This window comes from Pseudopipra pipra, chromosome W (genome assembly GCF_036250125.1).
Source record: "Pseudopipra pipra isolate bDixPip1 chromosome W, bDixPip1.hap1, whole genome shotgun sequence".
NCBI lineage: Eukaryota > Metazoa > Chordata > Aves > Passeriformes > Pipridae > Pseudopipra > Pseudopipra pipra.
This window is the reverse complement of record NC_087580.1, coordinates 42,331,460-42,343,983: the sequence shown is the minus strand read 5'-3', so window position 1 is coordinate 42,343,983 and position 12,524 is coordinate 42,331,460. Positions and strand designations below refer to the sequence as shown.

At 54.4% G+C, this 12,524-nt stretch overlaps 2 protein-coding genes across 4 annotated transcripts in view; one reads left to right on the top strand and one right to left on the bottom strand.

Annotated features, from left to right (window-relative positions):
• Positions 1-9,236, bottom strand: part of LOC135405222 (zinc finger protein 239-like) — a 103,959-nt gene extending 94,723 nt beyond the window's left edge. For 2 of the 3 annotated variants that reach the window (XR_010425806.1, XM_064639896.1), the window contains exon 1: positions 8,835-9,236. Coding sequence is in view for 1 of the 3 variants with exons in the window: in XM_064639896.1 (XP_064495966.1) it covers positions 8,835-8,879 (45 nt within the window). In the remaining 2 variants the exon portion in view is untranslated. The remainder of the gene's footprint in view (positions 1-8,834) is intronic. The other variant, XM_064639898.1, reaches the window with a different exon arrangement.
• LOC135405223 (zinc finger protein 239-like) overlaps positions 1-12,524 on the top strand; it is a 229,329-nt gene that overhangs the window by 21,793 nt on the left and 195,012 nt on the right. The gene's annotated exons all lie outside the window — the stretch shown is intronic.

Sequence of the window (12,524 nt, the reverse complement as noted above, 5' to 3'; positions counted from 1 at the left end):
TTCCCAGGCATGGGAAGGACAAGGCAGGGATTGCAGAACCCCTGTGGGAGGGAAAAGAAAGGGATTTTTTGTGCCCAGACTTTATCAAGGCCTTTGATATGGTCTGCTGTGGTCTCCTTATGGCCAGACCGGTGAGAGCTGGACTGAAGAAGTGGAAGATGTAGTGGATGGGATGTTGGCTGAATGAAGAGTGTCCAATAAAATCCATGGTACAAAAGCCTCTTGTCAGCAACTTCTGGATGAAATCCCTCAGTGACCAACACCTTGAACACCACTGTAGAACATCTTTATTAGCTCTCTGTACATTGGGACAAAATGTGTTTTCAAGTCCTTTGTGAATGATGCCAAATTTCAGGGAGCTCTTGAGCAACCTGTCCTGGTTTAAAGACACATACTGGGGCAGGAAGTCCAATGAAATGAACTCACTCCCTTTTTATTCCCCACCACTACAGGGAGACAAAATACAAGGAGATATAAGTGAAAACAATAAGAGTTTACTGACAGGAAATATAGCAGCAAAAACAGCAATACCAACAGAACTTTTCAAAGCAACAGCAGAGAGAGAAATTGTCTCCTTTCTCCCCCCCTACCCCAACTCTCTTTTGTTGGGAGATGAAACAGGGATGAACACGTGCCTCCCTTCTCCCTTTTCCCCCTGAATGAACAAAGAACAAAAAAAAAAACCACAGGAAAGAAGGGGCAAAGCAAAATGTGGGAAACTCTCTGGTCTGAGATCAGTTGTGCCGCCCAAGAACACGCTGACTCCAGAGGTGTCCAAGCAAGGCAGAGCCGGCGACTCCGGTCCGTGCGGCGGCGGGGGGGAGGCAGCGGCTCTGCTTGATTCCATGGAGTTCTGGGGAGGCACAGTGGCCCCTTGGTTCCAGGAGGTTCTGAGATATCTGGAGATATCAAAGAGACCCCAAATGTCACAATGGTCCCTTGGTTCCATGAGATTCCACAGTGTCCCTGCATTCCTTTGGTTCCATGAGGCCCTGCAGTGTCACGGTGCCACTTGATTCCGTGACCTTACAAAGAATCAGAATGGCCCCTTGATTTAAGGCCAACTGCACATGGGGCTGCCTTAGGGGGAGCGTGGCCATCCAGACAAGGGAGTTGTCACCACCCTGGACTCAGTCCTGGGGGCACCACATCTGCACTGGTCTGTCTGTCTGTGAGGTTCCCCATTCTGGAGGAATGAGGAAGAACTGGAGAGGGTCTAGAGGAGATCTGACAGGATGGAGCTTTTCTCCATATTGGAAATAGAATGAAATCTCCACAAAGAGTAACATTGAAGGTTCAGGCTGAAGGTGAGGAAAAAGAAATATCACTCAACAGAGACCCATGTGCTGCAAGAGCTCACCCAGAGGGAGTCAGGATCAGCCCATGGCTTTGTGTTCCAGGGAACAGCCAGAGCTGGTGCAGAGACATCAGGGAGGGTCTAGAAATGCTGCTGGGAGGGGGGTGGGAAAGCAGGAGGGGTGTGTGCAGCCTGCAAGGCCAGAGCAGCAGCAGGGCCAGGGCAGGACAGCCTGCAGGAGAGATGGCCAAGGGCTCTGGCAGGGCTGCAAGGCCCAAAGGCACCCAGGCCTTTGTCCCCTTGCCTCTGGCAGCTGCCTCTCCCACTCAGGCCACCACAAGCAACTTTCCTGGCAGGTTCTGCCCTTGGTTTCTGCCTCGCCCCTCCCTCAGGAGCCTGGCAGTTTTGGCCTTTGTTGTTCCTCCCCCTCCCATCCCAGTGCCCCCCAAACAGCCCTGAGCCAGCTGGGAGGGACAGGATCTGCTGGGCCAGGGCCTGGGGCTCAGGCCTTGGCCTTTGTGCTCCACAAAACCAAGGCAGGCTTTGCTCAGCATTGCAGGGGCCTGCCCAGAGCCTTTGTCTGCCTGCACTCCTGGCCTCCAAGGAGCTGCTCCAAGGAGTCCCTGGGGAGGCTTTGTCAGTGCCTGCCCTCAGTGGGGCCCAGCAATGCTTCAAGGGACTTGGAGTTTGGCTTCTGACTTCTTCAGCAGCTGCTTCAATCTTCTCTCAGTACCTCAGGATCATGGGCTGGGCTGCAAACACACCGTGGGGCTCATTAAATTCCAGAAATCCCTCAGGATCTCTTTGTCTTCCTTTAATTGTCTTCAAGGCAATTTCAAAACAAGTCTTCAAAGTTTTTACTTCTTTTTTTTAATTCAAGGAGAAATATTTTGTAGTTCAGAGAAGAGGTGATAGAGGTGTTTTCCAAGTGATCTTGATGCTGAGTGTCTCCTCAGGAGATCCACACTGACCCTGTCTGATCTACCTTGCCCCTCACCCCCCAATCTCACCAGTTCTGACATGGCCCATCTTGGACTGACAGCTGATGCAACTCCAAACACACTGTGGGACCCATTAAAACACTGAAAAACAAATTATTTTCATTCCTTTAATTGTCTTCAAGTCTTCAAGACTTCTAGAGCTAATTGGAGTTGTTTTGTAGTTTATCTAAGGAGGAAGATTTTAAAGTGGAAGTTAAGAAAAAAAAATATTTTTTGATGAAAGAGAATGATTTACACAGAGCCTTGGGATGTAAAGGACACAAAAGATTTGGATCCAAAGACAAGGAGGCAAAAGAGATTAGTAGCACTGAATCATTGACCAATTGAACAGTTATCAAGTGGTCCAATAGCATTTGCCACAATTTTAACAGTGACTGAATTATAGATTCCCAAGAACATTCACATCCCAGTCAATTCACACCCACACTCAGGCAGAGATGTGTGGACACATCAAGAGCTGGGTGTGGAAAGGTCCCTCTCCAAAATTCTCCTTGTTGTCAGGGAAACACTCCCCCAAATGCCTTTGTGTTTCCCAACAGACAAGGGTCACAGCTGGAGGAGTGTTTGTTGAGGGGGATCAGAATTGTCCTGGGCACCAGCGAGGGTCTTTGGAGTGTTGCAAACTGGAGGGTTCCTGAGCTGGGAGAGGCTGCCAGAGGTGTCCCACTGAGAGGGAGGTGCTGGGGAGCTGCCAGGGCCTCCCTCAGCCCTGCTGGTTGTGGGCTCCCAAGGGGACTGGCTTTAGTGATCTGCTGAATTTCCATCCTGGTGTCAGGAATGACTGGAGTTTCCACAGTATTTGGAAATTCCATCCGAACAGTTCCATTTTGGTTATGATTCAGGCAGGGAATGTTCCAGGTTTTCAGGGGATGACTCATTATCCTGTGTTCCCCAACTGTTCTTACACCCATCCCAGTCAGCTGGACGGTTTATTGACAATGTGTCCCGAGGGGCGGCACCTCCGATGCCATAGAAACCCCCCCCCTGGATTAGGAAACCTTTGGAATTCAGGAGGTGTTCCAGTGGAGCATGAAAATGAACAGCAATTTTCCTAAAGCCCAGACCCCAGCAGAACAAAGCCAGGCCCCATCAGTGGCAGAGCAAAGGTCCCCCATCCCTGTGTCCCTGTGGCCGCTGAGGCGGCAGCGCAGGCCCGAGGTGGTGCCGGGTCCCGGTGCAGCCGGGGCAGAGCGGCGGCTGCGCGAGCGGCAACCCCGGCGGTGAGTGCGGCAGCCCCGTGGGAGCGGCGGCTCCGGGCACAGACGCCGGCGGCAGCCGCTGTGGCTCATGGAACCGAGTGGCCATTGGGACACTGCAGGGCCTCCTGGAATCCAGGGGCCGGTGGGACACTGGGGAGCCTCTTGGAGCCAAGGGAACCCTGGGATGTTTTGGAACATCGTGGACTCAAGGAGCCATTGTGACACTGCAGGGCATCATGGAACCAAAGGAATTCCTGGAGAGACAGTGGAAACTCATGAAATCATCAGGGCCACTGTGACACTCCAGAACTTCATGGAACCAAGGGTCCGTTGTGACACTGAGGGACCTCATGGAACCAAATGAACCCTGAGAGTTTTTGTAACCTCATGGAAATCAAGGGGCCGTTTCTGGCAGGATGCTCTGCTCTGATAATACCTAAAAACTGGTCAGAATGCAAACAATGCAAGCTCTCTGTAGTGAGTTACTGCTGGTGTCAAGGGGCTGATTTTAATGTTGAATTAGGATAAACCCAAAATGCTTCATGAAACTTCAAACACACATCCTGCTTTTTGAAGCAGGATTTGACAGATAAGCTGCTCCCTGGCCTGCAAATATGTCTGGCAGTCAAATCCTTAATAACTGTAAAAGCCCTATCCAACGTCATGTGGCTGATTCTTCCACAGACTTCCTTGAAGTGTGTGACGCTTGTCTCATGAAGCAGGAACAGCTCTTCATGGTCACTGCCCAGGGGTTAAGTGAAAGAGGGAGAACTACCCCCTGTTCTTGTGGGGTGAGTTACCTCAATCTCTGCTGCAGGATTGTTTCTTTTTGCTGGCTTTGATCCAATTGCTTTAATAGAGTTACTTTGATAGACTCCACTGTCCTATCTTACACTACACTACTAGGAGTTTTTGACTTTTATACTGTGCAGTAAATAATTCTGTTTAAGGTCTTTCATCTGCTCACTTTTCTGATCAATTCTTTGTCCATTTGTCATAATAAATCATTGTTTTTATAGAGTTATTTCTGAATTGCCATCACTAAAACCTGCAGGACAAAGTGATTGAATCACACCTCTATAATTCCTTCAATCTAAACCAAAATCTGAGTCTGAGATTGGATCCAGCCACCCCCAGGCTCCTCTCGAGAAGGAATTTAGAAAGCAAGGGGGTCCTTTGTGCACCTCATAGCTCAACGAGTTTAGCACAGAATCCCCCTGCACACACACAAACACACAGGCATGGGAATCTACACACACACTCCTGTTCATCCCTACACAGACACAACCCAGACAGACTCGCAGGGGAACTCCACACACCATTCCCACATCACAACATGAGAACGGTTAGAAAAACATAAAATATGTACACCAACCATCACTGCACTGCAGCATTCACAGGATGTGACACCTGTGTCCACTTTTGAAATGTTACAGCCATTCTACACAACCTTTATTTCCTGTCAGCTGAGTATTCTATCAGGTGCATTCTAAGATGAAACTCCAGGCACATGAACAGCTGAATTTGTTCCACATTTAAACGCTGTTGCACATTTTTAAATGGAGAAAGTAGGGAAACTGCTCAGTGTTCAAATGAATGAAACACAGTGAGCCACAAAAGGCAAATGTACATAGTGTGCAGCAGCTTTCTGGAGTTACAGATCTGCTCAATTTTTTATGTTTGGCATTCAGAGACCATGTTTACATTTATTAAACTACTCTCGTTCTGCCCCCCCCCCCCTTTTTTGGAGTGTTTCAATTGCCTTTCCTTTTCCAACAGCTGTGACAACTGTTAAAACAGTCAGTAAAATAAAGTCCCCTCTATAATCCTTTTGTCAATGTCACATTTTAATCAGAGGTTGAGGAAGATTTCCTGTTACAAGTGCACTGATTCATTTAAAATTATTAAACTGACACATATGTCAAAATGAGCAGATACATTTATTGCATGTTACCTCATTAAATATTAGTAATTATTAGTGCTATTGTTATTGCTGAAAAAGCAAAAATTCAAGACTCCAGTTGGCTAAAAGTTACTGCACTCTTTAACATGCTCTACCTTAAAATCAAAGCATACCTAGTGATGGTCAGACAGATGTCTCTGCACTCTCAAAATGTTCAGACAATTTTTAGCTCGAATCCTCTCTACCCTCACCCATAACACAAGAACTGCAGAAACTACAACACCTATTTCCTATGTCCTTATGCTCACATGTGCATATGCAGGTCACAATATATTGTCAAATCACAATTGCTATGGATATTATTAATGTGTCAAACTGTGGGATATATTAATTAAGTCAGAGAAGCAGATATGTTTCTGAATGTTAGTTCTTTCTCTGTGTCCACACAATCCCACACACCTCAAGCCCTGTACTCACACAATATATTGGCACTGGAAGGGCTTCCCTTACCGGTGGGTCCGTTGGTGTGAGGTCAAGGTAGAGCTCTGGGCAAAGCTCTTCCCACACTCCCCACACTTGTAGGGCCTGTCCCCGGTGTGGATGCGCCGGTGCCTGACGAGGGTGGAGTTCTGGTTGAAGCCCTTCCCGCAGTCGGTGCAGCGGAAGGGCCTCTCATCCGTGAGCGTCCGCTCATGCTGGTAGAGACTGGAGCTGGTCATAAACCTCTTCCCACATTCCAAGCACTTGTAGGGTCGTTCCCCACTGTGGATGCGCTGGTGGGAGCGGAGAGTGGAGCTCTGCCTGAAGCTCTTCCCACATTCCCCACACGTGTAGGGCTGTTCCCCACTGTGGATGTGCTGGTGGGTGCGGAGATTGGAGCTGTCACTGAAGCTCTTCCCACATTCCTCACACGTGTAGGGCCGTTCTCCAGTGTGGATGCGCTGGTGGTTGAGGAGATCAGAGCTGTCTCTGAAGCTCTTCCCACATTCCCTACACATGTAGGGCCGTTTCCCTGTGTGGATCTGCTGGTGCCGGATCAGGTGGAAGCTGTTCCTGAAACTCTTCCCACATTCCAAGTACCTGAAGGGCTTCTTTCTAGTGGGATGTTGCCTTGGGGCCACGACCTTGGAGTTCCTGCTCAAGCTCCTGCCACCTTCCCGGCACAGGCTGCTGGCTCTTTCCTCCTCAGAGCACCCTGGGATGGCTTTGGAGCCCCTCCTGCGGGGGGATCTCCGGTCCTTTTCCTCCGCGCTGCCTTCCTGTGCCGTGGAGCCCTTCAAAACGGCCTCTCCCACCAGGGTCTCACGGGGGGATTTGTCCTACGGGCTCTCCGTCCTCAGCTCGGGGCCTGGGGCAGGAAGCAAGAAGGACAGGCAGGGGATTTGCCTCCGGCCCACAGGGAAGGCCAAGGACATCCCCCCAACTCCGGCCCCGGCAGGACGGCGGCGCCAGCGGGGTTGTCCTGCAGCCGGGGCCATGCTCGGCTGACAGAGCCAGCACAACACCCGCCCAAAGGGACACTGACTTCCTCCTCACCTGCCTGGGGGGACCAAGGCATCTTCCTCTTCCTCGCAGCCTCCTCCTCCATCCGCCCAAGCTTTGGGAAGGACAAATCCTGATGGGGGAGGGGAAAACAAGGGCTGAGCGCATTGGCTTGGGGGTTCCTCCTGCCCAAGTCCATCTCTAAAACTCACCGGGCATCCTGTCTCCATAAAAACCTCCCAAACACCACGATTCAGCCCAGAAAAACCCAAACCAATGAGATTCAGGCAAAAAACAATGAGATTCAGAAACAGCAGGAAGACCCCTGCCCCCCCAAATTGCAAAAAATTGAGATTCAGCTAAAAAATACTCAAAATTATGAAGATTAGACCAAAAAAAATCTTCCAAAACAAAATTGGGGTGAGCGGCGACACCCTGGGAAACCAGGGCTTTGCTCCCATGGCTCGGCAGGGGCTTACCACGGGCTCTCAGCCTCCTTTGGGCATCCCCTGCTCCAGCGTGGGCTCCTCCCGGGCTGCAGGGGGGTCTCTGCTCCATCCTGGACTCATCCACAGGTCACAGACACTTCAGCTCAGGGTCACCCAGAGCTCCAGCTGGTTCCATGGAGCAGCGATCCCCTGGTCCCCTGACAGTGTGGGCACCTCGCCAGGGCTGTTCCTCGAGGTTATCTGGCCCCCTGCCAGCCCAGGGCTGTTTCTCCAAACCACCAAACCACGTGTGCCAAACGCCCTGGTTGGTCAGTGCCGGCTGGGGGAGCGGGCACTCGGTGAGGGGATGAGAAAACTGCACCCAGGGCTGGGCTGAAAGAGGCTTCAGCACCACTTCTCATGGCCCAGGGGCAGCATCTGGCTTCTCCCAAACAGAGAGATGGCACTTGTTCCTCTGCAGGGAGTCAAGGGCAGCAGGGTGACTCCTGCTGCATGGATGGAGTGGCAGAGGATACCCTGGGTACCCAGGATGGATCAGCACTCGGGGATACAAACTGCCCTTGGACTCAGGATGCAGCTGCCAGCACAGATTTCTCTGCAAAGTCTGCGGGGAGTCAAGCTCTGGAGAGGAGATTGTGCCCCATGGATGGGATTGCAGAGGCTCCCTCAGGTCCCCAGAAGGAATCAGCAACCAGGAATAGACACAAAAGGCCCCCCCGAATATTTCAGGGGGAGTGTCCTGCATGGAGGGGACAGTGTCACCCCACCAGGGCAGGGCTGGCAAGTGGGAGGCTGCTCCAGGGGTCTGCAAGAGGCCTCTTGCTCTGCTCGGCCCCAGCACTGGCTGGTACCAACACCCCCGGCTGCCCCCGGCCCTGGGCAGCTCTGCTGCCACAGGCTGTGCCCTCACCGTGGCCCTGCAATGGCCCTGCCTGTCCCTCACCCGTGGCCCTGCCCGTGGCCCTGTCCCTTGGCTCTCTCTCTGCCAGCTCAGTGTGGGGCACACGGGCTGGGGGTCCCTCCCGTGCCCCCCGGGCAGCCGGCGTTGGCTGGGGGGATGTGAGGGCTGGGCCTGCTCAGCACAGCCCCGGCCTCGTGCCCAGCGCCTCTTTCCTGACCCACACAAGACCTTCCCGGACCCCCCAGGGCTCCCCTGCTGCTGCCTCTGCTCCTGGCCCTGCCTTTGCTGCTCCCTTGGCTGGGGCAGCGGCTGCAGGGGGGGGATGGCAGCAGCTTCAGCTCCATGGCACTTCCTGGGGGGAGCTCAGCCTGGGGGGGATGGGCAAGGACCTGACAGGGATGGACAGGGGCCCACCAGGGACAGCCAGGGCCTGCAGGGGAAGGCACAGGGACAACCTGGCCCCCCACACTGCCAGGGCTATCTCTGCTCCTCTTTGCAGGCTCCGTGGCCAGGCACAGTTTGTGTTCCTGGGTGCCCACCATCTCAGCACTTGGAGACGCTCAAATCAGCGCCCGCAGCTCTGCAGCAAAGCCCCAGCTCACCTGGCACACAGGGGATGGACACAGCACCTTCTCGGGGATGGGCATTCACAGCTTTGCCCTCTTCCCCACCACGGGGCTCTCCTTCCTCAGCAGCACCTCTGCCTTGCACTTATTCTCAGCCTCACCTCAGGGACAGCTCTGGGCTCACCTCCGCGCCACTTCTCAGCCTCACCTCAGGGCCTGGGCTCAAGGACAGGAACCTGCAGGGAGGGGACATCATGTGCAAGCTCAGGGCTGCCTGCTTGCACTGGCCTCTGGGCTTCTTTCTCCTTCTACAACCAGCCCAGAACTCAGCCTGCTTTGCTAACACCACACATTTACAGACTAACCTTGGAGATAGATATGGACAGACATCTCTATCACCCTGGGGATAGAGCCTCAAGCATGTGCTGCCATAGGAATGGCAATTACAGAATCACAGAAGCAATCAGGTTGGAAAAGACCTCCGAGATCATCAAGTCCAACCCTGGATCCAACCCTACTGTGCTTCCCAGACCATGGCACTGAGGCCACATCCACTCTCACCTTCAACACCTCCAGGGACGCTGACTCCACCCCCTCCCTGCCCAGCCCATTCCAAGGCCTGATTACTCCCTCAGGAAAAAATTGCTTCCCAATATCCAACCTAAACCTCCCCTGGCACAGCTCAAGACCCAGCCCTCTTGTCCTACTGCTGCTTCCTGGGAGAACAGCCCCACCCCCACCTGGCTCCAACCTCCTGGCAGGGACTTGCAGACAGTCAGGAGGTCTCCCCTGAGCCTCCTCTTCTCCAGCCTCAACACCCCCAGCTCCCTCAGCCTCTCCTCACACCATCTGTGCTCCAACGCCCTCCTGCCTTCCAGCACATCAACACAGCCCCCAGCTTGGTGTCACCTGCACATTTGCTGATGAAATGCCTGGTTCTGCAAGAGCTGGAAACACTCAAGGGGCAGCAGGACCAAGTCAGGGGCCTGGGGGGCTTTTCGTTCTGGGAGGGTCCTGGGGGAGCTGGGGAGGGGTTTTGGGGATTGGGGGTACAAACCAGTACAGACCAGTGCAGACCAGTAGAGACCAGTACCTCCTCACTGCTCCCCAGATCTCTCCTGGAGCTGGGCCATGTTGTCCTGGGACACCTGAGCCCCCCCAGTGCCCCCAGTACAGCCCAGTGCCCCCAGTACAGCCCACTGTGTTCCTGTCCCAGGGTGCCAGGTGATCCCTCTTTGAGGGGGATTGGAATGGATTTGAGGGAGGGGCTGGGAAAGATTTGGGGGGACCTGGGGGGGTTGGATGAGGATTTGGGGGGGGTTGGGGGTCTTTGAGTGTATTTGGGGGAGTTAAAAAGGGTTTTGGTGGCATTGGGGCATCAAAGGGATCTGTGGGGGGAGGGGATTAAATGGAAAATTGAGGTTAAGGGACATTTTGGGGGGGTTAAAGAGGCCTGGGGGGGAAGAGGAGGGGCTGCACCAAGGGCAGGTGAGTCCTGAGACCCCCCCAGGTGTCCCCAAGAACTTCTTGGTGTCCCCAGTTCTCCCCTTGACACCTCGAGACCCCCCTGGTGTCTCCAATGTCCCCATGGCCTCCCCAACCCCAACTCCCCCCTTGACACCCCCAATTCCACTGTCCCCAAACTTAACCCCACTGTCCCCAAACCCCATCCCTGATGTCCCCAACCTTCCATCTCACCCCGAGGAGCCCCCCTAGACCCTCTGACCACAACCCCCACCACCACCCTACTCACAGAAAGCCCAAGGGCATCTGGGGACATGTTGGGGACAACTGGGGGGCTTTGTAGGGCACTGGGGGATTACTGGGGGATACTGGGACACACTGGGGGGAACCAGGGGGCACTGGGAGGGACTGGGGAGAACTGAGCGATGCTGAGAGGGACTGGGAAGTTGCTGGGGGATTACCAGGACACAGTGGGGGACACTGGGAGGTTACTGGGCCATACTGGGGGTTCCTGGGTGCTCACTGGAGGATCACTGGGCCATACTGGGGGGCAGTGGGAGGTCACTGGGACACACTGGCTGGTCACTGAGGAGGTTACTGGGCCATACTGAGGGTCACTGGGAGGTCACTGGGCTATACTGGGGGCACTGGGATCCCCTTCGTCAGTTCTGCTCCCCCAGGACTTTTGGGGGCATCCCCAGGACCCCTCCCCTGGGGTCTGGGAGATCCCTGAACCCCACTGCTGGGCTCTAGGGGACACCCAGGTCCCCCTTCCTTTGGGGTCTCTGTGTGCTGAGTTTTGGGGGTCTCTGGGGTTCGAGGGGGAATTGGGATCCCCTTTCTCTAGGGTCAGTCCGCTGGGCTGGCAGAGGCGCTGTGGTGGGATGGGAAATGCCTCATAGGAGTTTTATTTGGCCGTGGCCAGACAGGACTGACACTGTGACCCCCCAAAATCCAGGCAAAACCCCAGAAACCCCCTCAGAAATCCACTTCTGGATCCATCAAAACCTCCTCAAAAACACCCCAAATCCCCTCAGAGACCTCATCCACCCCCAGGACCCCCTAAACCCTCTCAGTGACCTGCAAAACCCACCTAGGACCCCCAAGCCATTTGAGGGACCTCAAAAACCCCCTCTGGACCCTCAAAACTGTCTTGGACTCCCGAAATCCCCCTAGAAACCCACAAAACTGCTTCAAAGACACCCCCCCAAAACCCCTAAGGACCTCTCAATTCCCTTGGAAACTCCAAAACTCCCTCAGGGATTCCCAAACCCCTTCAGGGACCTTTAACCTCCCCCCTAAGTCCCTTCACGACACCAAACCTCTTCAGAGACCCCCCAAAACCTCCTCAGAGACCTCTAAAAGCCCCTAAGGGACCACAAAACCACAGAACAGCAGAAGAGCTTTCTGTAAAGGAAGGGAGCAAAGAATCTGAGAAGGACGAGACCAAGGAAAAACTGAAGCAAAGCAATAAAATCATCCTGGCCCTTGCAGTTTTTTCCTGACCTTTTTCTCACTTTTCCTTTTTTTAGGGTTCTTTTTTTGGTTGGGTGGTATTGAATTTTTTTTCCGAGGGACTTTCACAGGAATCGAATCACCCTTCCGGGTTCTTGGGAGGCCTCCGGGCCCCGCGGCCCCCGAGAGGGTCCTCCGAACCTCCGAACCCCCCGCGCTAAACCCTCCCGAGCCCTGCAGCCTTTCCACCCTCACCCGCGCTCCCCGCAGCCCCCGAGGGGATCCCCAGATCCCGCTCTCCCGCACCCCCCGCCTGCACTCAGAGCTCACCAACCGACCCGCCACCATCACCGATTCCCGGCAGCCAACACGGCGGGGGCGGGTCTGCGGGGGCGTGGCCGCGCGCTGATTGGCTGCGGCGGCGTTCTCTGAACGCGGTGCGCGCGCAGCCGGGAATCGGTGATGGCGGCGGGGCCTGCGGTTCGCTCTGAGTGCTGTGAGTCCCCCCGGGGGGGCTCGGGAGGGTTTAGCGGGGAGGTTCGGGGATTCCCGAGGAGGTTTTGAGGGGTCCCTGAGGGAGTTCGGTGTCCTGAGGGGACTCAGGGGGTGGTTGAAGGTTCCTGAAGGGCTTTGGGGGTCTCTGAGGGGGTTTTGGTTTCTGAGGAGATTTGGGGGGTGCCAGGTGGGGTTTGGGGCTCTCTGAGGATGTCTGGGGGTCCTGGCGGGACCTTTTAGGCAGTTTTGGGGTCTCTAGGGGGTTTACGGGGTCTTAGACGGTTTTGAGGGTCTCTGAGGAGGATTGGGGGG